The 22,092-nt window shown below is 45.8% G+C and overlaps 2 protein-coding genes across 16 annotated transcripts in view; one reads left to right on the top strand and one right to left on the bottom strand.

Annotated features, from left to right (window-relative positions):
• Positions 1-22,092, top strand: part of COPS7B (COP9 signalosome subunit 7B) — a 29,944-nt gene that overhangs the window by 476 nt on the left and 7,376 nt on the right. For 2 of the 15 annotated variants that reach the window (XM_026070835.1, XM_026070836.1), the window contains exons 2-7: positions 1,727-1,903; positions 3,152-3,227; positions 4,964-5,052; positions 5,664-5,866; positions 7,354-7,459; positions 8,941-19,254. In XM_026070835.1, coding sequence (XP_025926620.1) covers positions 1,742-1,903; positions 3,152-3,227; positions 4,964-5,052; positions 5,664-5,866; positions 7,354-7,459; positions 8,941-9,099 — 795 coding nt within the window. In that variant the 5' untranslated portion in view covers positions 1,727-1,741 and the 3' untranslated portion in view covers positions 9,100-19,254. The other 13 variants (XR_003254359.1, XR_003254362.1, XR_003254361.1 and 10 more) reach the window with 13 other exon arrangements.
• NPPC (natriuretic peptide C) overlaps positions 21,940-22,092 on the bottom strand; it is a 2,055-nt gene continuing 1,902 nt past the window's right edge. The window contains exon 2 of the mRNA XM_026071005.1: positions 21,940-22,092. Within this exon, the coding sequence (XP_025926790.1) occupies positions 21,940-22,092 (153 nt within the window).

The following is a 22,092-nucleotide window of genomic DNA, read 5'->3' as shown; positions in this document are numbered from 1 at the left end:
GGGGGGGGGGGGGGGCAGTTTATCCCTCTGTATGAATTTTCGCAGCCTTTGGGCAAGCTCCTTCTTTAACGTGTCTTCCATTTGCATTTCAGTCACTTTTCGTCAGGATAAGTCAGTTATGGAGAGAACACTGTGGTAGTGCCAGCGACACGACTGTGTGTGAATGCAATAGTGATATGGTCATCTAAACGTACACTCAGGAAAAGCAGCAGAGAACTRGCATTCCTCTCTTATTAGGGCATGGATAAAGCCAATGAGTCTTTTGCAGTCTTATACGCCAGTCTGTGGTTTCATTACCTGGGAGGGAGGGCAATAGCCTGGGAACCCTGAAATCTGGATTTCAATCCCAGCTCTGTCACTTCCTGCGCAATCTTGAGAAAATTGTTTGTCCTCTGTGTTTCCTTATCTGTGAGTAGGGAGAAGAGCAGTGATGTGCCCTTAGGTGTATTAGAAAGCCAAACTAAGTGTTATTGTATTGCAGGGATTTCTCAACTGGAAACTGAGGTGCTGTTCATTCAGGTTGCATGTGTGCCTTTAATGAAAAGATGCATGAAGAGATTTTAAGCTAAGAGCCTTGAAATCCATGTGGAAAGTGCGGAAGATTGCCCTCTCAGGTTGAGACCATTTGTAACTAGAGGTGTGGAGTAAAGTGAATTTTCAGGAGTTGAGTAATAAGTGGAGCTAGCTGTATTGTCTTCAAAAGTCTTAATTTGTGTAGGTATGCCAAAATAATGTAAAAACCTGTGTGACTATACCACCCTCTAAAAGGACAGCTGTGGTCCCGGCAGTCAGCCAGAATGAGACTTAGGTTCTCTGGTGTCTAACTTCTTCACCAGAGTAAAGGTTAGCTACTAAACTTGAAAATTATCCTATATAAACATAACATGAAGAAACCCGTGTCTGGTAAGTTCTTTGTCTGGTGCGTGAATAACATGCTTTGGAAATCTTATCTTAGTTGTTTTTAAAAATAACTTATTTTGTTGAACTTGTTAACAAAGCAAAGTGTTGGTGCTGGGAGTCAACATGCACATCAAAAATGTCAGGCAACGGCTGAAGACAAAGACCTCTCTTTACAAGGGCTTAAATGGAGTCTTTGTAGAAAGGGTATTTTTATCACTTAAGCTTTCTAGTTAACCCAGAACACTTTAACTGTGCAAAGTAGACGAGTAAGCTATTTACCCACCAGAGTTCTTTTTCTTCTTTTAGGCTAAGAATAGGAATTATGTATGTAGCTAACGTCAAAGGAAAAGGTGCAATATGCGGGCCTGCAAGGTGAATAAATTCTACACAAAGATTAAGTCACTTTCTGTTTCAAAGTTGTGTAATGAGTTTTGGGAAGGAGGAAGACTTAGCTAGCCTCTAGTAGACATAATAATAAATATCTTTGCAGTTTTCATTATTTGCTGGCATCAGTAGAAGGAAAAGTCTGAAAACTGTGTGAAAGCTAAACTCTTCTCCCGCTAGCAGGAATGGATCCTTGAGGGAACTGACCAGACAGTCTGCAGAAATTTTGCCCAGATATTGCCTGAGTTATTCCTGCTCCGCAGATAACTCAGAATTCTAGCCTGCGGGGTCCCTGGCCTGCCCTCTGAATTCCAAAGAAAAACATGGCAAAACTAATGCTAAAATGTTACTAAGCTGAGGGTATCTTCCAATCTGCTGTCAGATAGAATTTAGCAGAGGAGAAAGGATGAATTAATACCTTTTTTGTTGTTGTTGTTGACAGATTCGAAAACCTAGAATGGCAGGAGAACAGAAACCATCCTGCAATCTTCTTGAGCAGTTTATTTTACTAGCCAAAGGCACAAGTGGCTCAGCTCTGACTGCTCTTATAAACCAAGTGCTGGAGGCTCCTGGGGTTTATGTCTTCGGAGAGCTATTGGAGTTAACAAATGTGCAAGAGGTAAGAGAGGAGTTTCTCTCCTAATGCCCCTTTTGCGCTCCCAGTGTAAGGGATCCCCAGAAATTTCCACAGACACCCTATGCTTGTAAAACTTGTTCCAGGAAGGGCCTGATGTGACTTATCTGGCTTCCGAGATATTTGCGTCATACAGGAGGCATACAGTGCTTTGGAAGGATCTGTAAATATGAGATTGGCATTGTTTTTGTTTGTATATATTTAGATGTTAAAAAGATATCTATGCAAAGCTTTGCTACCTTATGTGATTGCTAGTACAGCAAAATCCTGGCAGCAGTGTAGTAACAATTTTAAGAAGGCATCTAGCCAGCCAACAACAAMAAAAAATCTTTCTGCTCCTTCATTGTCCTGGAAAGCATAACCTCAATGCTCTCCAAAAATCTTTGTGAACAGATGTCTAGTGTATCAGGCCTGAGTGGTAACCAAATCCAAACCATTTCAAACCAAGATGGAAAGTAAGATCCAGAGCTTTTAAAGAGAATGTCTTGCCAGCAACCCCCTTTATTACAATGAGGGAATCTAGGTCGAGTATCTCTGCAGCTGGAGTAATATGGCGTAGAGCAAGTTCAGCTTTCCAGATGGGCTCTTAGGTATGTCTAAAAATGCCTCCATGGTTATGGATCTATGTGTAGCAAATGATAATTAGGAAAAAAAAAAAAAAAAAGAACAACAACTCAGTAAAAGTCACTCATTAATGCTGCAGTTTTTCCAGTGAAGTGTTTGCATGTGAAAGGAGAGCTGTTACTTTCAGATGCACTCAACTTAAAATGTTCTAGCTTGCTTTGCTTTGAAGTCTTTCATCACTCTGCAGGTAAGCTGTCTTAGCTTTCCCAGTAATAGCAAGGATGCTTAACCAGCCAACACTGTTGTCTGCTTGTCTGTCATGTGATGAGAAGAGCTGGCCTTCAGGATGTCAGCTAAAATTAAGAGTTGCTTTATTCTTTTACCTCCCAAGATGCTGCACAAAGCAGTTGACAGTCCAAACTGTATTTAAATTCTGGTACATGGTTGCATCATCTTGACTCTGCTGAAATATACTGATGTTGATGRGACCATGGAAGGGGTCTAGTTCTCTAAGACCTGGATGTAGTTCCTTTTCTAAGTATTGCTTGTCATTTGTAGACCTAAAATGTGCTCTGGAGAGGCTGCCTACCAGTATAATGTTGGCTATTGTCTCTATTTTCTGTCTATTATTGTGTTAAATGGGATTTCTTCTATTTTCTTTCCATCCAGCTTGCTGAAGGGCCTAATGCTGCTTATTTCCAGTTGCTGAATCTGTTTGCATATGGGACATACCCAGACTACGTAGGTAAGAACCTGCCTGGTGTTTGCAGATTATGAGACTGAATTGCACTTTATAATTGTCAGAGGCAGTTCTGTGTTTTCTGTGGTACTTGGTGTAGTGTGGCAGGGTGAAAGGGTCTAAGTACAAAACTTGCTTGGAAGGAGAGCTGCTTAACTCTCTGAGTCATGTACTTTTCATTTACTGAAACATGGAGGAAGGGCTATAGTCAGCCTAGAGACTGTGGTATTTTATTAGTTTGGCTTGGACTGCAACACTGAGCTGACTTGGTCTGTAGCAGTATTCAATGATGTTCACAGGCCACTTCTGTAGAGAGCAGTTTCAGACATCTGCTTTGAAATTTAGATGATGCTGGTTATGGAAGTTGCAGAAAACTTTGACAAATTTGTTCTGTGTTATTTCTAAAATCCTATGTGGTTTATAGGATAACCTTTTATTTTGTGACTCTATTGCTGAAATAAAATGAAAAAAATTCTTAACCAGAATATAAATTGGAATAATGACTCTTATACAGCTTCAGAAGGGTTATGTGTGAATCATCTGACTGTCTGTCTGAAGGTGCTGTGTCTTTTGCGTTCATGCTTCCGTTCTGCTACAATGTAGTACTTATTTGTGGGTAGCAGCCTGAATTCAGAGTATTACAGAGTGTGACAAATAATCCCATCATAATGCTGACTGTGACTGTGGTGGATGAGTTATCTAGTTCCTATAAGGAGAAATGACATCAATAAATGCAAGAGTTGGAAACTTCATTGGCAGTGGAGCAACATGAGTCTCATTAATTCTGTGGCTGATGAGGGGATGTTTGCTTTGCATGGGTTTTACATCCCAGCATGTGACAGTGCAGTTCTTTCTTTACAAACAATTTCTTGTCTAGTGTGTTTTGTTGTGACTGCTACCTTTTACCACACAGCACCCTAGACGTACAGTTCACAAAGCAATTTTGCCTGCCCAGAGAAATCCAGTTCTAATACATCATGCCTGTGTGTGAAACGAGTATTCTGCTCCTGGGGAGGGACAGGGAGAAGCTGAGGAAGAGTGAAAAAAGTGAAAGGAAAAAAAGTAGTCAAAATGTAGAGCAATGAATGAGGTGGGATGGGCAGGAGAACTTGAATGTTCCTGAAACGCTCATTTTCATTAAAGTAGATACTTTAAAGATTTTCTTTGCTTTGGAAAGCAGCCAGTTGTCTTTCTGTTTTTAAATATTCATGAGGCACGTGGCTATAATATGGTGACAGTGAGACCATATAAGTGTCTAGATTAATAATTTCTCCTCCCTTCCTCAGCCTGGTGCTTAACACTTTCAACCCTAAATTCTATAGCTCTTCAGAGGAAAAAAAGCCAACTGTATTTTACAACCAGAACAGCAAAGAGGGAAGGTTTTATTCTGTCAGCTCACTAATGAAATAAAAATGTCTTGGTGATGGGAACAAAGCATTGACCAACTCTTTTGGCAGGATGCTACTTGTGTAGATGTGGATTACATTCTAATTCCAGAACCAGAATTACTAAAGAAGCAGTGAAGAATGGAATTGTCAGCTTGCTTTTTAACTTTTCCTCTCTCTCCAATGGGTATGGTGATCTGTCATCAGCGGCAGCTCTCTCTGCTCATCAGCACCCACAGTAGCTGGAGAAGTTCAGCCTTTCAGGATTGTGTGTGGTTTAACTAGCCTGCAGTTCTGCAGTCTGGATTATATAATTCCTGAAGTCATGAATCTTGTTGGTTTTTTTCACTTTAACAGCAAACAAAGATAACCTGCCTGAATTAACAGTGACTCAGAAAAACAAGTTGAAACACTTGACGATTGTAAGCCTGGCTTCCAGAATGAAGGTGAAGTACATCGTGACTGATAACAGATTTTTTTTTTTATTATTATTATTATTTTAATTAGCATCTATTCTGTAGTATTGTAGTTGTATTAAATTGCAAGAGTACTCCCAAGAACCCTGCAACTAGGAAAGTACCTGTAATACATAGTGTTTTCTCTTGGTGCATTTGGGACGCTAGCTTAATGGACTTCCAGGGAGGAGAAGTGGGGGTGTCTGAATGGCCATGCAAATTGGTTAGTAAGGCCTGGGACACTCTGTTTGACTTTTTTCACTGCTGGGGGTGGAGAATCATTCTTAAAAACACTAACTTTGTTTTTTCCTGGGGGAAATGTATTGACACTCCTAATTTCTTCCACAATTCCAGTACCTCTTTCCTCCAGAATGTACTGTGCCAAAGCTTCAGGAATTACCTAAATTGTGTCATAATATGATCTAGCCTAATACTAAGTGTTTGTTCTGCCATAATCAATCACTGCTGTGCTTGCAGGCTAAAGTGTAGAATACAGTAAACATTTAAGTGTTGAGCTTTTGCCAACCCTACTTCTGTTTGAGACCTAGCTGTTCATTYTGGCTCTAGGGCTGATAACTTATTTTTGGACTTGCTATTTCTAGTGTATTCCCTACTCTGTGTTGCTGAAGGACCTGGACATGAGGAATCTGAGGGAGCTGGAAGATCTCATTATTGAAGCGGTTTATACAGATATTATCCAGGGGAAGCTAGATCAACGCAATCAGGTGCTAGAGGTCGATTTTTGTATCGGCAGAGACATTCAGAAGAAGGACATCAGTAACATTGTCAAAACGCTCCAGGAATGGTGAGGCAGGCTTCTCCAGCTTGCTTATTCCTTGTGCATAGTCTGTCCTGGCTTTTTCTGACTCCTTGAAGTTTCAAATGCTAGCTCAATTTTAGCATGTTCCATTAATCAGCAGTCTTACACTGTGAGCAGGCACTTGGAGAAAGTGTCTGTTGGGCAAGATCACCAAGATCCCATCTAGGATTCAATTTGTGTTCATGTATCAAGCCAAGTTGTACTGGCTCTTAAGATTCTGCTGTCACCTTAGTTTTTACCTGGCAGAACCTAACCAGGAGTCAAGGGCTTTGTCAGACAGTCATGCCAAACTGGAATCACAGTTGTATGGTATCAACACTTCCCCTCTCTTTTGTTACACTGATAACAAACAAACTGTCCATTAGTTTTCTGCTTTTTTCACTGTGATGAGAACTGCATGGGCGTATCCTGTACAAATCGCAGTTCTTTGGAGGTGAAGTCTCTTCAAATGCAAAGTTCCAGATGCCTTTGTTTGCCTCTTTGTTCCTCCAAATGCAGTCTGCCTGCAGCCATCATATTTGGGTTGTGGTACTATCTTTTTTTTTTTTTTTTTTTCCCCAACCTTTGCCAGGAAGCTACTTCTCATCTTTTTGTAGGATTCGCTTCCCATCCAGAGAAATTCCCTTCTATGCTGTGGGGCCTGTGGCAGGTTCTGAGCTTACTGAGAATTTCTGCCTAGTTGCTATGGTAATGGGTGCATGAAAAGTCATTAAACTGCTGTGCAAATGTGCTATCCTGAGGTGGAGACAAGTTTTTTTGTTTCTCTACTCCAGCTCCCTCGATCCCTTTTTGGAGGGAGGGCTGTGGCAGCTTCCAGGACCTTACAGCATTGTTTGGAACATAACAATGAACCCGCTGCAGACTCCCTTTCTGTCCTTTTCAGTTATGAACTTTCTGTTGGAGGAGGTTTGTTTTTTGTCTTCAAAACACTTAGGAAGCAGGGCAATTCTTTCAATCTGACTTTTCTTGTCCAATTTTAAGTATTATTAACTCTTGAAAAATGTGTTACATCCCCTTTTTAAGCAGTAATCCTGATTTAAAAGGAGACTGAAAGCTTTTTCTGCTTTCCTCTGGGTCACCTTCACCAATGTGTTAGTAACAGTCCCCCATTCCCCCCCCACTTTGAGACTTCTTCTTGTCTGAGGCCTTTGGTAACAAATGTACTTGTTACAGTTTTGGTTTTGCTGTGGTTGTCCTGCCCTCTTGTAGAGCCGCAGAAGTGCGTTGAGCTTGCGCTTACTCTCACCTGCACTTAGAAAGTAATGTGGACTAGCTAAAGAATGCTGTGAAACACATCAAATGAACAGCAAAGCCTTTTCTTGGTAGTTTTTTTGGAACTCTAACCCTTGAGCAGGAAGAATAAATTTAAAAATCTCCTCAACTTTTAGGTGAGCATGACTTTTCAGATGGCCTCATCAAGCTGTGCTGCAGAGAATTCATGAGTGCTATTTGACACTGTTTGTATTTTGCAGGTGCGATGGTTGTGAAGCGGTTCTTTTAGGAATTGAGCAGCAAGTACTTAGAGCCAACCAATACAAAGAGAACCATCACCGAACTCAGCAGCAGGTAGAGATGGAGGTGGGTACAGAGTCATTTTAGACCACTCTATGCTTTTGATAAATATTTGTGCTTACTGAAGAAAATAATCTGGTCAAACCTGGTTAATGGCTTCTCTGAAGGAGGCCAGCAATCATGCAAACCAGATGTGCTGTGTTGGGGTAGGAAAAACACGCTTCCTCCCATGTTCTAGTAACATCTCAAAGAGCTACATCRAATCTGACCAGTGCTACTACGCAGTTTGAAATTTTTCTTTATAAAAGTGGGCTAGATGGGTGCAGTAGCTGTTGTTCCCTGAATTGATTCATTAGGAAACAAGAGCTTTTAACACAGAGTTAGGATGCAATTCTGTTCCTTTTGTGTCATGAAGGAGGGAAGGATAAACTAGTTTGCTTTTCAAATCTGAGAGTGTATTAACAATCTCTCGAGTCTTACTGCTTTTGCAAAAAGTGCCCTTAGCAGTTTCCTTCTGGGTCTTTCTTTTGGTGTCGAGTTGAGCACCCAGAAAGGATTCTCTTAACACCCTGTCTTCGAAAGTGTGAATTGGAAATGCTTTTGCCCTCTGTTGCTCTCGCAGCTGGTCAGTAGATGGCGGCATAGGCACGCGAATTCCACCTCTGCTCCTGTGTATTTACTTGGGAGAACAAATCTTGGCTAACACAGCTGTAAAGGTGAAAATGGTCCTCCAGAGACGCTCGTTCAGGGATAATTTCTTGCAGAGTGCTCCGTCCCTGCAGGTTTACATTTGCCTTTTGAAGCAGTTCATGCTTGGCGGCTTGATTGGCATCCATAGTGCATTTGTTTTGCCAGATGCCTTTGGGCTGGAGTTGACACACCTGATTCCTAGACCTGTTTTGACCTGTGAGGTTTTTAGTTTTGTTTTGTTTGTTTGCTCATATACACATTGTATTTCTGGTGAGCCCTACAGGGCTCCTAGGGCAGAATATGATGCCTGTGCTGTATCTCTCCTTTTCAGCCAGAGTAGCAGAAGCACTGCTGCTACCTTCTGTGGACCAATTCCTGTTCCTACTTCTCGCAGATATCTGTGACTCAGCCAACTAGGTCAAATGTCATTTTCCCTTTTCAATTTTGATCACTGTCTTAAGTGTAAGCTTGCTTCTTTCTGCCTCCTTTGTCCTTGCTACTCCTGGCCAGTGTAAGGGTAAGATGACTGCCTTCTGTGCCAAAGCAGTAGTAGGTCCTTTCAACCAGCTAGGAAGGTGACACTGTATTGTGCCAGTGTCTCTTAAAAGATACAAGCAACCCCTAATGGTTTCTAGTCCAGGTCCAGTATGGAATATTAACAACTCTGCCTCTAAGTAAGGACAAAATGTTACCCTTAATAATCTTGAATGTAGAGCAATGAGAATGTTTCTGGTGGGACAGTTTATTTTAGAACCTCCACTCTGTGCTCCAGAGGTTTTTCAGTGTGTTTATGAATGGAGCTTCTACTGTGAAGGGAGGAAGAAGGAGGTGCTGATTCACTGTCTCTTCTTGGCCAGGTCACAAACATAAAGAAAACATTAAAAGCCACAGCCTCGTCGTCGGCACAGGAGATGGAACAGCAGCTGGTAGAGCGAGAATGCCCTCCACATGCAGAACAAAGGCAGCCCACAAAGAAGATGTCCAAAGTCAAAGGGCTGGTCTCCAGCCGTCACTAGAACATACCATCTAAATGTCATTCAGCTAGGAATGACAGCCGGAGGAGCAAAAAAGGGCCTGTGTCTCCTTTTTCAGTGGGTCCTGGGCCAGTCCTTTCCAGACTGGCAAATAAAAGCCCTGTTTGAATACAGCTCCCAGTTAGCAGCACCTGGCTAAGTTACACTGTGCAAGCCCTATTCATTTCCAGGGTGTCCCTGTTTTCCTGGTCCTTTAAAGAGGGACTTCTAAAGAGGGCTAACCGAAGGGGCAGAAAAAGAGAATCTGTAGACAGTTTTGCTCCCTCCCAGCCACTCTCACTGCTGCTCAACCTTGAGGAAGCTGCTGTACTAAATCAGATCTCGGGAGAAGTTCTATAGCAAGTGTCTGAATTCCAGGGTTGAAGTGTGGCTACCAAAGCCAGGCTGGGAGCGAGGAAGCCATCAACACAGATCTTTCCATTCCCAAAGGGAGCACAGAAAGGTTTCTAGGCCAGGAACTGCTTTACATGGAAGTCTTCAGCCTTTCCGCTACCCCTGTCTATTTTAAACTGGGGTGAAATTCACACTACCTCGCTCTGTGAAGATGAGATCCAGTGCTGGGCTGTTTACTTAACCGTCTGTTTACTGCCCTTACTAAGCCCTTTAATCTCTCACAGATTTAAAGCACTGTTCCGCATCTCTGAGGTGTCAGCACAATAAGGAGGAAGCCGGCTGCTCTCTCAAGCCTTCCTTCTTACAGGTAGTTAGGGGCATGCTAACAATTGTGTTCCTTCTGAATGTGATGTGATCTCAGAGCTGCTTGTGAGTTGTTCCCCCATCGATACCTTTAAAGGCTAATGCATTCACTTTTCCTCGGATGCTGGTGACAGTGGTCTGCATAGGAGAAGAGCCCATTTAGCGTGCGGCAGGCTGGTGGCCCAGGACCCACTGGCAGGGGTCACAGCAGCATCCCCTTGCTGAAGCAATGGACTTGACTAGTCTTTCTGAATTCTGAACACTTTCAGGTTGTATTTTCCTCCCTTTTTTGTACATTGTTGTGATTCTAAAGCATTTCAGCCTTTGTTTTGTGTTTTTTATTTGTTACAGACTAACTTCAGGTGATTTGCACCTAGTTTGGCAAGGTGTGGATTTTTTTTTAAGGGGGGGGAATGGGGTTGACATTGAAACAGCAATTGACAAACAAGCACATTTTGGAAAAAATTAAAAATGCTGATTTAATGTCAGAGCCTGGAGTCTTGGCTTTGAGGTTGCTTTAGGCTTGTAGTGCAACAGCACCTGTTTGCATAAGTGTTTACTTGTTTTTTGATGTTACGTTATCAGAAGGTCTGATTGCGTCTCCCTGACATGTCTGGGAGGTAGTGAAGTACGCTTCCCATTTTGTCAGAAGCTCATCTTTGTCCAAGTTTGTGCAGAAGGATCTGTGGCAAAGCCAATAGCTGAGCCAAATCTCCTGAGCATAAACACCTTTGCTGCCTAATTGTGGGAGATTTGAAGTTCTGCTCTGTCTTAGGCCAAGTCGATTCTTTGCTTTGGGTCTAGCAGAGTACTGTTTTGCAGTTTGGCCCCTCTATTTAACTTTATTCCACATTGTAAAGAGAGGGGCTTTCCATGAGCAGGAAGGGGAGCTGTTCAAGCAGAGGACTGTGACTAAGCTCCAGTTCTGCAGCCAACCATCACCTGCATGTATCTTGTGCAGCGCATGTGCCTTCCTCTTACTGCTACCAGGATTCTTTGCCATCTGTGTGTTTTCAGTCCTCGACCACAGAACTTGTACACTTGTGAAAGTAAATTACTCTTCTYCTGCAGTGCAGGCACACCAGCTTTGAATCCTAAGAGAGATCTAAACACCTCCCAGCCAGCTGCCTCTGGGTCAGGTCTCTTGATTTCTGATTCTTACCAGCTCTCTCTCCCCTAAAAATGCTAGCCAAAAAAGTTCTAATGAAGGATGTCAAGTGAATAAGCTGAAAGTGTGAAGCCTTCTCTTAAATCTCAAGGGATTTCTTTCCCAAGCAGTGGTTGTGTTAGTTTCTGTACTAGCTTCTCCTAGTGCTTAGCTGACAGGTTCTCAGGAGATGTAGATGGACTTCATGTACCCAAGTCTAATAGATTTGTGCGTTGAAGATGGATTGAGTCCTTTTCTGGCTTCTTGTGTGGGTTGCTGCAGTGTACTGGTCATCCAGTTCCTCACAAGATTTGACTCGTGAGGAAAGGTTCTCTGGTCATCACTAAACTTTTTTCTTGCCCTCCCATTTCTAACCTCAGTCCTGCAAAGAGGCAGGAGGAATGCAAATGCCTTTGGAAGTAGGTTTACTTCCTCAGCAAGCCACAGCCTGCTGGGGAAATTGGTGTGAATTTGGCATCATTGATGTTTGTTCCCTGCCTGCTAAAGGAGCCGCGTTAGTTTGCTGAAACTTCTTTAATATGTTGGAAGTTCTTGAGTTTGTTCTTATGTTTTTTTTTTGTTGTTGTTGTTCTCGAAGCCCAGCTGTGGAAAGAGGTCTTATTTGCACTTCGGTATGCATTGCCTTTGATCAGCAAAGAAACAAGGGAGGAAATAGCACTTTGACTAAAGATCTGTCCCATGCTTGATGGTGCGAGAGATGGGAAAGGACAGAGAAGGGATGGGTATTGGACAGAACCGAGTTGTTCTGCATATGTGGCTTTCCTGGTGTGCTGGCTGTGTGCTCAGTGTCGCAAAAGGAAGGGGGCGTCTTTGCAATGAGCCCGGTCTGAGATGAGTCATTAACAAATGACATGCAGAGAGTACCTGGGGGAGGCAAACAGCTCTGCAGCAGCTGGTTAATGAATCTGGCTTGAAGGAAAGAGTTAGAAGCTATTCCAGGAATGGAGCAGAAGGCAGAGTTGTTAATGGGGAAGAATGCAGGAGGTGCAGTGCTGTATGAGAAGGACAACAGATGAAGACTGTGTTGACTCCCTGTGGCTGCAGGGAGGGCAGCAACTTGGAACAGAGTTATGTGAATTAGGGGCTGGTGGGGGTTGAATTGTAGACAATTTGGAGGGGAGTGTCTGGAGAGCTTAATCCTGTTATGAGGGATGAGAGGGAGATGGAAGCAGAGGTGGATTTGATGCAAAGTCCAGCGTATTGCATGTGCCTGTTGGAGGCAGCTAACACTGCTTGTCTGAGCACTGCTGAACATTGCTCCTTGGTGTGAGGGGACCATCCTGCTCTACTTTGTTTTATGGCAGCAATGGGCTGCTCCAGCTGCACCTCACTTCAAGACTGCAGCAGAACGGAGTTCAAGCTGTTGAACTTCTGTTTGCCTCCTTCATCCGGAGAGAGGCGAAGTAGATGGAGCTGCCTTTCCTCTGCTCTTCAGGGCTTTATTATCTAGCTTCATATTCTGCAGCTCCGCTTGTACTAGTACTTGTTTAATATGGAGCTGAGCACTGAGCTGGAAAATGGAAGAGAGGATCTCAGCTGATTGCAGTGCTGGTAGACTGCCCTAGCCCTAAAGCTGTGCCTCATGCTAACAAATGTCCCTGGCATTCCTGCTGTGACTCAGTTTATACCCGCTAACATTAGGCAATTCTGGAACATAGTAAAGCAATGTTGATGACAATTTTTTTTTACAGAAAAATTCTGACTCAAAACCTATTGTTCCCCCCCGCCCCTTAGATAAGTTCAGTGGTAGCTCGGTGTCCTGTTGAGAGCAGGAAGGGTCTGCTGACGGACCCTTCTTTATTCAGATTTGAGACCCATCCTGCAACCCGCCCTGTGCAGACTTGCGAAAACCCATGGGTGCCCATGGAGCTTCRTGCAGGCTTGGAGCTCTACCCTGCTAGGGCCACAGTTAGCTTGAGGCTCAGTTCTCAGACTGACACACAAGTGACACACAGCCTACAGCTGCTTGAGAGGTCTCTCTCCATAGGTCAGATACAGGAGTAGGAACTGCAGAGCTGCTTTCCAGAGTGAAAGTGGGGAGACTGAAGCTTTTCTTCCCACAGTAGAGAGTGGTAGTAAGAGATGGCTGTTTTCCCATAAGCCCTGCTAAGTGAATTTTATTGAATAATGTTCAGTTCCTGAAAGAATGGAAAATGATACAGAGCTTCTTTTCTTTAGCATTTTGCTTATCCTGGGGGGGGAAAATGCATTGATACATGCACTCAAAAAAAAGGAAGTTGAGTTTATTCATTGCAGGGAATGCAGAAGTGAGAGGACCGTCAGCTTGGATAGTTCTGTTAGAATGTGACAAATCGCATGGGTAGATCAGACTTCTAAAAGTTCACTTCTGTACAGGTTTATATGAATGCTGTCTAAGCTGTTTAGAGAGGCCTCAGATATTAAAAACCAAACAAAGCCCACTTTGTCCTGGGGTAAAACAGTCAAAGTATATGCATTTGTAGGCTTGTTGGTGCTGCTGTTTTTTACTTTGTGAGCCTTTTGCAAACGTTGCAATGAGAGAAACAACGTTGTTCTTTATTATTCTGAAGATGGAGAAATAGATTAAATAACTTGCGCTACAATTATATAGACCCAGTTAGTCAGACCTCTGAGACCTACTCTCATATAATGTTTTATGTTGTTTTTTCCCCCACCAAGTCCTCTACAGCATCTGACCCAATACAAGGAAACCAATTACAAGGAACTGTTTAGCTTATTTTTGCGCAGTCTGAGAGATAGTAACCCACGGGCATCAGGAAGGGTCAATTAAAGTTTAAAGTGATCTTGGCTCCTATTTGTAACCTCAACCTTGTATTTTTATTGTGGAATTTTAACCTAACAATCTGATTGAATTTATCAGCAGTTTTTTTTAGAAATGTCATTGTTTCACTCTGTTCTGTGGCAAAGGTCAGTGTCTCTTGGGGACTGTTGACATTTTGCTGATATTTCATCAGTCGTGGCCCTATTGCAGAGGAAAGCGGTTGAAGCTAGAGAGATGTACTATTAAGAGAACAGGTATTTACCCCCTAGTCTGATTGGCTGCACCCTGCTTCTTAGAGGCGCAGTGGTGGTACCCCCATCTCTGATCAGTGAACCAGGCAAAGGATTAGGCAGAGCAGCTCTCCACTCCCTGTCTCCCAATATACAGGCACACATGCTTCGTTTCCCACAACATATAGGTCTGGAGAGATGACTTGATATATTCACTACAGGCTGCAAACTGCTTGAGTGTGATAGCTGCGACCATGGCTTTTCCACGTCAAGAAAAAGGGAAGGTGTTCCTGCGCTAGTGAGTGAACATGCACACGGGAAATTCTAGATAGTAAAGGATTGCCATAAGGTCATTTAACAGTCCTGAAATGTGTGTTTTTCTGCAGAGCTCAGAAGAATTTGTGGCAGTAGTCCTTGCTTGATGTAGTTTAATTAAAGGTAGGAGACCCTTCCATAGCTCTAGGTCTCCTGTAGAAACTTGTGAATCTCAATATCATTAGGGCATTTTTCAAATGCCCACATGCAGGTGATATCTCTGTGTTTCAAGAAGAGCTGAGTGTAATGGGTAAGGGAAACTTCGCTCTTTTGGAGATCTGCTTTTTTGTGAGTTTTCTGAGCTTCTCTGAAAGCGGGGCCGTATCATCATAGGCATGAAGTTTAGAAGTTGTGCTGTCTAGCCTTCCAGACTCTTCTTGAAGCTGTTTACCTTACTAGCCCTGATGTTTCAATCCCTGTCTCATGATCAGCACAGTCCTAAAGCTGCCTAGCTCTGATGCAATAAGTAACATCTTGGTGTTTCATTGTCACCTTCACAGCTGTTAGAGAGCACCAGTTCCTACAGGATCACCTGCCAGCTGTGATGATATTCCTTTTACATCACTGTGAGATGACACCTCTCCAAACTGGCAGACAAGCCAGGTGGGTAGGCACTGCTCCTCAGAGCTGTTCTGCACCTAGGGGGCAAAGGCTATTGCCTGGTTTAGCATAAAGGAAATCAAGGACAAGGACACCGGATGGTGCTATAAATAAGGGGCGAAGCACAGAGCTGTGTCCTAGCCCAGCTCTGCTACAGATGCAGAGAGTAACCTTGGGCAGATCAGCCATTCTTCACCTGACTTTCGCAGGACAGCATCTCATGCGTGATGGCTGTGATGGAGGTCTTTAAAGTGCTTTGGTCTCCTGGCTGGGCAGAGGTTCATTGCTGATGTAACTAAAGAAGATGCAGCAATGTATATGGGAGGGGAGAATCTTAAAGCTTTTTAAGCTTTTCTAGAAGTCATCTTCCTCAGGTAAACCATACCCTGCTTTTCCCCTCGATGCAAATAAGTTGGCCCATTGTGGGAATATAGGCCTGGAGTATTATGGGTAATATGCCAGGTTAATTATGGAGGGGGCAGGAAAATAGCCTGTGCTGTTTTCAACAATATCAAAGGGATGCTACCTAATGATTTTCCTATTAGCTCTTTTCCCAGCCTGCCAGAGTCACTGCAGAAGTGTCATTTACAAAGGCAGTTTGCAACTCATTACCCTGGATTTTTCACTGTAGTTCTGCTCCAGAGAGTGTGGGCTTTTGCTGCGTGCCCCAACCTAATGAATTGCCTGATTTGGTTAGTGCTGCCATCCCTTCTGACAAGGTTAGTTGCTGACTGACAGGAAGGGGCCTGCATTCAATTCCCTTCTTGTATGCCACTTGTGCTCGTGTCAAGAGAAGGGTCCCTCTGGAAGCTGCCCTGTGATCCCTTTCCTTTGTTTTTCTGCATTCAGAAGGAAGCAGTCCGTGCTTGGAGAAGTCCTAGAGCAAGTGATGGGGGCTTGTGTGCTGCTGCCCCTGGCAGTCCCTGCTCAGTGTCTCAAGTCCCTTTCCAGCTGGAAAATTCCATTGCTCTCTTGCTTTGGGGCTCTGGGCTTTTCTTTCTCTTTGCTGGTTGGGGTACCTGCTGTCACCTGAGCTGGGCTTTGTAACCCTTCAGTATTAAATACTGCGGAAAAGCTGCATTAATGATATGGGGGGGGAGGGAAGCATGCGATGTGGACTGGGAAAATAGAGCTGATTTCCAGTGTGGTAGAGGGCAGTTGTGGGAACTCCAAGGTCTGCTCTGGCCTTCTCAGGCTTTGCAAGGCACTTGTACAACAGCGCTAGAGAAAACTCCGTGTCCTTTCTCGCTAGGTAGCAGCGTGCCCTTTCAGGCTAGGGACCTGTGGTTCATCTCATGCTGTGAATGGCTCCTGAAGAGGGGAAATTGGGGCTGTTGCTCCCTATGTCATGTCACAAGGGCTCCCAGTTGAAAGCTGAATGTGGGTACTGCTCATTCAGCTGGTTGAACTGGAAACGTAGGTTTCATGGGTGTTAGTTTGAGCTCAGTGTTGGCAAGAGGAGTTTGGGACTCCAGCCACCCTTGCTTCCAGCTGTGTGTTTACACACGTTTCCACCTCTGCTAAATGCCATCCTCTCCTGAGCTCACCTTTGAGAAGTCAGATGCCGCACCCTGAGGCTGCAGCTTGCGTCCAGGACAGCTTTTTCCGTTCAATTATGCTCTCTCCTTGCTGGGATGGGTGAGGGAGGTTTCTAGTGCTGGGTCTGGATCCTTTTGCTGGGTATAATCAGGATTTAACCTGAATGGTCCACAAAGGAGTCAGTGAAGTGAGATCGACTTGCTTCCACTGCATGTGATGCCTCCTCCCCTCTTAATTGGATTCTTGTGTCCCCTCTCTTTCCTCCTGGCCTTGTTTCCTACTGAGCCCCTGTCAGGGAGACCTAATTGTGGCCTTATCGGATGCTTGCTGTGCTCTAATGAGCTGTCTCCGTTTCCCACTCTGGCCTGTCTGCCAAACTGAGGAAGGTGCTTGTTGCCACTCTGGGAACTGGCCTCTGCTTTCAGCCCCTCTTTCTGCACTCTACCCTGCAGAACAGCCAGACCTGTTGTGCTGACTGGGCCGTGCAGGTGCTGAGGTTAAGTTGATCTGAAAGGTTTCCCAAGTGCTCTTTCACCCTTGAGTGCTGCCTTCTCTCTTGCACATCATGCCAGCATGGGGAGAGTTGATGTTCCCAACCTGCAGGTGGGAAACCAGCTTGCTGAGGGGCAGGGTGTTTTATCCATGGTCAGAAAGGAAGCAGCAAAGCAAGCAGCCAAACTTTTATCCTTCTGCACAGGGAGCTCTTCCTGTGATCGCTCTCGTGCTGCCGAACTAGCATCCTTTTGAGATGCAGCTTTGTCTTTTCCTTTAAACTCGCTCTTTTTTAGAAGGACCAGTGGAGGGAAGGAACCCACAGTCCTGTGTGGGCTGTGCTCTGCCCTTTGGACTGCACTCTGCAGAGGAGAAAAGGGAATCCAGACCCTGTGTGACCCCAGGCTCTGATGTCTCTGAGGTACCCCCAACCTGAGCTCAGGCCATTGTGCCCTGCATAGGCTGACAAGTTTTGTGGTGTGAATTCCTAGGATCAAAAGTTCCATCTGCTCTGGGCTCCAGGGGCCCTCTCATCAGGCAGATGGCTTCATTCCAGCTCTGGTTTTGCAACAGAAAGCTAAAGCTGGAAGGGAAATTTACCTTGGTCCCAGCCTGGTATTCTGTCGGCTTCGTGCTCAAGGAATGGGACCCCGAAGGGGGACCAGCAATACCATCTTCTTGCACTACTGTTCAGACCTGGTGTGTGAGGTCTCGACACCAAGTAATTCCTTATTGTCCCTTAGGTTTGCTGGGTGACACTTGACAGTCCCCTCCGGGCATTTCTTAAGGTGCACAGTCCCTCCTTTCCTCTAAAGATGTGCAGGGCAGGTAGGGTGGACTTTGTGGGTATTATATTTGCCTTACAGAACTTACAGAGCCCTGAGAGTGGGTTGTCATTTCGTATGGACATCTCCGGAGGGCGCTCGTTGACCCTGAGGCAGGGCACAGAGCTGCACTAGCTGCCCTTCCTGCCTCCCTCGAGCCCTCCCTCCAAGGATCCTGACTTTGTTCCCAGTAGGCAATGTCTTACGTGGTCCATCAGCTGCTGCTTCCCATCCAGCTGGACTCTGTGGGCCCTGTGAGGTGGGTGCCCGTTCCTGATGGAGGTTTGCCCCCGCAARGCTAGAAATGTCACATGCACACTTTAACCTGATGCTTGAGCTGTTGGGAGTCTGGAGGAATCATCTTCCTCTGTAAACCTAGTGTCCTCTAATAGTTGGGGAGAGTCTGGCTGGAGGTTTCTGTGGTTTCCTGGTGGTTGCTAAGGAAAGGAATCTCTTTGCCTCTAGGTCTTGGTGACTTTCTTTTTGCCCTATCCCAGGCACCGGAGCCCAGTGGTACGTAATAGTCGTCGTTTCCCAGCCCACTACAATGGTCAGGGTATAATTTGTGACTCTCATCACGGCTCGGCTGGGCGCCTGCCACTCTTTTCTAAGGCCTCTTTGGAGAATGAGACCAAAGAGCCCTCATACAGGAGTTTTGCTTGTTTGCTGTGCTCCCCGCCCCCTTGCTCGCTGTTTCCTTTAGAGTTCCGAGTCATTTTAATGATTTATTTCATGCACTTTACATAGAAAGAAGCTGTAGCAACAGCTGTGTTCATGAATCCTTACCAGGCAGCTCTCAGTATATTTTTGGTCTGTCTATGTATTGTCCCAGGCACAGTTAAATAAATCTCTCTGCTGGAGGAAAGGACTTTACAGTTTAGCGGTGAATGTTAGGAGAATGGGAATATCAAGAAGGTACTTAATAAGCTGCTGGATCCTAGAATAACAGCGCCTCCAGCACAAAGCTCTGTTCCTGCTAGCACAGCCAGGGCAGGTCTCTCTGYGGCTTTCGGCAGGGACTGCATCTCCACATGCACATACGCAGCACCCAGTGATACAGCTATATTTATGGAATGAAAATTGGACCCAAACCTGCAGACTGGGAGTGGTTAAAACGCTCCTAGGCCAAATGCTGCTCTTGTCACATCACTATCAATCCAGTTTTCGGCTGTTGAACGGGATGGGCTCGTTTCCATGGGTGCACTTCAGGATCTAGGCGATAGATGAGTTGCCTGAGGCCGCATGCTCTTGCAGTGAGTTCAGTCGGGTTCTGCACAGGCTTGCAGCCGCACGCAGCACAAGGCAGGATTCGGTCCGTCAAAACGTCGCAGGATTGGGCGCAAGTTTACTTTGCATAAGGGATCAAAGCTTAAAATATCAGCTGGCCTTTCTCTCGCTCTTGACTTTTCTAAAACATCTGAACAGTTTCTTCTTTAACTCTGTTAAAATCAGTCAATCTGACATTTAAATTGTAAGTGAATTTGATAAATAAAGACAGGTTACAAAATGCCACATGGAATGTTTTTTTTGTTTTTTTTTTTAACTTTTCAACTACTTAGGACAAAAAATGTTACAATGCTTGACTTTTCATTTAGTTACATAAATAATTTTTTTATAAATATCTCTTTATAAACAATATATAAATAGCTTTACAACATAAATACATTTATGCATGACATGAATTTACAAACAGCAACGTTATACAGCTGGCTTCATCAGTCTCTTGGAAAAGCACTGTCCCTTGTCTTGGTGAGTGTTTGTATATATAATATATATAAGATAGAGAGCACTTTTTAAAAAAATAACAAAACCAAAACAGCTGGTGCCATGACTCCTCGTACCGAAAAGAAAAACACAGCCACATCTTTTGTCCATTTCGGGAGGGGGGTCTCTGCTCTTCTAGGCGTTGCCKGGGGGATGGCCATGCATGGCCACGGTGGGAAAAAATGGACTAATTCAAAGCCCTGCAAGGAACAAGAACAAAGTGCCTGTTAGTACTTGCCACACAACACCCATTACAAGTCCCGAGCTGAAACCCCCACTAGAACAATCCGGGCATGGGGGAGGGATTCTGAAGTCAGGAGAAGACCTCTCCAAGCCTTTTGCTCATGCCAGTGCTAGAAAGAACCTAACCTGCTGCTTTCTAGCTCTTTGGTACTTAATGGYGGAGACTGAGGGATTCCTGCTCCCCCTTGTCCTGGGTCTAGCAGGAATCTTGAGGGTCTTGAAAGAGCTCAGCTTTTCATCCTGTGCACCTCTGGCTTAGTCAGACTTTCCACCTGTCTAAAGTTTTACAGACATGAAGGGACTGGATCCAGAAGCTGAATGCAAGAGCTCAAAAGGAGTTTGGCCCAGGGATCCTTCCACCTCAGTCAGCCCCAAGGTTTCTGGCCCTTGCGCCTGGTAAGGAAGCAGCCAAGGGATGGGGTCAGGTTGTGGTTGGTGAGGGTCAGACCTGGCTGGGACACGAGCTAGACAGGGATGTGATATGAATATGAAAGAATTTTTCCTGATGAGAATTTAATGTGAGAGGATGGTTGCGAGCTGGATACATAGCGTGTGTTTGCTTTTCAGAGCCCTGGGCTGGGTGCTTCCTTGGGAATACTGAGGAGTAGCTGGACAAGGGCCAACGTCAGCAGAGAAGCAGCACCAACCCCTCTGGGCAGAGCCACAGACCAGCGTTAGTATCCTGTGGACCCTGCTCTTCCTACTGCTCTCTCCAGAAGGCCAGGATCTCTGGGTCTGGTCCTCTCTGTGCCCGATCACGTTACTGATCACGGGGCGAGGGCATGTCTCTTTGACTGGGGCAGGGCCCTGCCAGCAGCAGTAAGGCTACAGAACAAATATTCCTGACCTGGGCTGCATGGGGCAAGCAGTTCCCCCAGGTGCGAGGAATTTTTTTGCATAAAACCTGCTGGCGGGGTCCAAGCCAGTGGTGGCTCGCTCCCACAGCACAGCTGGGCAGAGCTGGCAGTGGAGGAGCTGCCGCGTTTCTCCCAAACTGGTCGCTGTGGGGAAGTGACGCTTTTCTTTCTCGTTAGTCCCTAAAAGCACTGACGGAGGAGCGCTGTGGAAGAACTTCTCACAGCTTCTAATAACTTGGTGAGGAAAGCACTATCCTTAGTTGTTGTGCTGACAAGTAGGAGGCACCTGGGCAGCTTATGTGTATCTTTTTCCCTTAAAATAAATGAATTGGAGAAAGGCTGAGACAGCTACCTCGCTAGTCCTCTTGTCCCAGGCATGCGGGAAGTATATACTTCCCCCCTAAACACCCATTTACGAGGTCCTAGGTCACCTGCCTCTGTCAAGCGTGCAGGGCTCAGAGCAATGGGCAGCGTATGGCTGCACTTGGAGCCCCTTCTGCAAGCCACCTCGGAGCCTGCGGGGTCCGGTTCACGCGGAAAGGGAGCCCTGGGGAATCTAGCCATAATTGTCGAGGAAGCTATTAACTAAGGCAGCGGTTTCATACTGTTCTGCAGCTGTAGTTAAAGTAGCATGGCAGCAGGGGGGTTATTGCAAGGGGGTAATTGCAATTAAGGCCAACTTTTGGGCCCTCCTCTTTACTGCCTGGCGATGCCCAGGGAGGGCTCGTCAGCGCAATTCACAGACCGCTCAGCTGGCTAATTAGTTTCAGTCCTACCGCGCAGCATCCCCTGCCTGGCAGCGTATAGGCGTAGAGYGCATGGTCCTCGCGTGCGCCCTGCGGCTGCCCCAGAGCCGGAGCAGAGCCGCTGCCCTCTGTCACGGTGTGGACGACGGCTAACGTTTTTGGGTTGCCGTACCGCAGGCCCATGGGTTGCCTGGCCGCGGTACAGACAGCACGTAAGGAGGTTTTTGGTATGTATATAATCTAAGTTTAGGCCGAGTCTATAGGGCAGCAGCGGCGCTGCTTGTCATTACCCCTAGCCTCCAGCTTACATTGGATATATTTATATTGTATACGATTTATACTGCATGCCAGATAGGGGGGGGGGGGGGGGGGGACAGGTTGCAAGGAAAAGCCGCCAGGCGCGGGGCGAGACCTGGACCCCTGCTGTGTCTGCGCACCCTTCCTGCTCAGAGCACCGAGCCCGGGGTGCAGGAGGAGGGACCCGGGGTGCCGCCGCCGCCGCCGCCGCCGCCGCGGGGTGCTCGGCGCTGTACGCGCCGCCCTCGCCCGCTCGCCCGCTCGCTCACTCACCGCCGCCAGGGGGCGGCCTAGCAGCCGAGGCCGCTCATGGCGCCGATGCGGTCCAGCTTGAGGCCGAAGCAGCCCTTGCCGAGGCCCTTCTTGTGGAGGCCCTTGTGGCGGCGGGCCGGCGGGTCCTGCAGCAGCCGCGCCCAGCCCGCCCGCGGCCGCGCCTCGGCCCG

Source organism: Apteryx rowi, unplaced genomic scaffold (assembly GCF_003343035.1).
Source record: "Apteryx rowi isolate R43461 unplaced genomic scaffold, aptRow1 scaffold_32, whole genome shotgun sequence".
Taxonomy (NCBI): Eukaryota; Metazoa; Chordata; class Aves; order Apterygiformes; family Apterygidae; genus Apteryx; species Apteryx rowi.
Note: the sequence above shows the minus strand (reverse complement) of the source record. Positions and strands in the feature narration are given on the sequence as shown.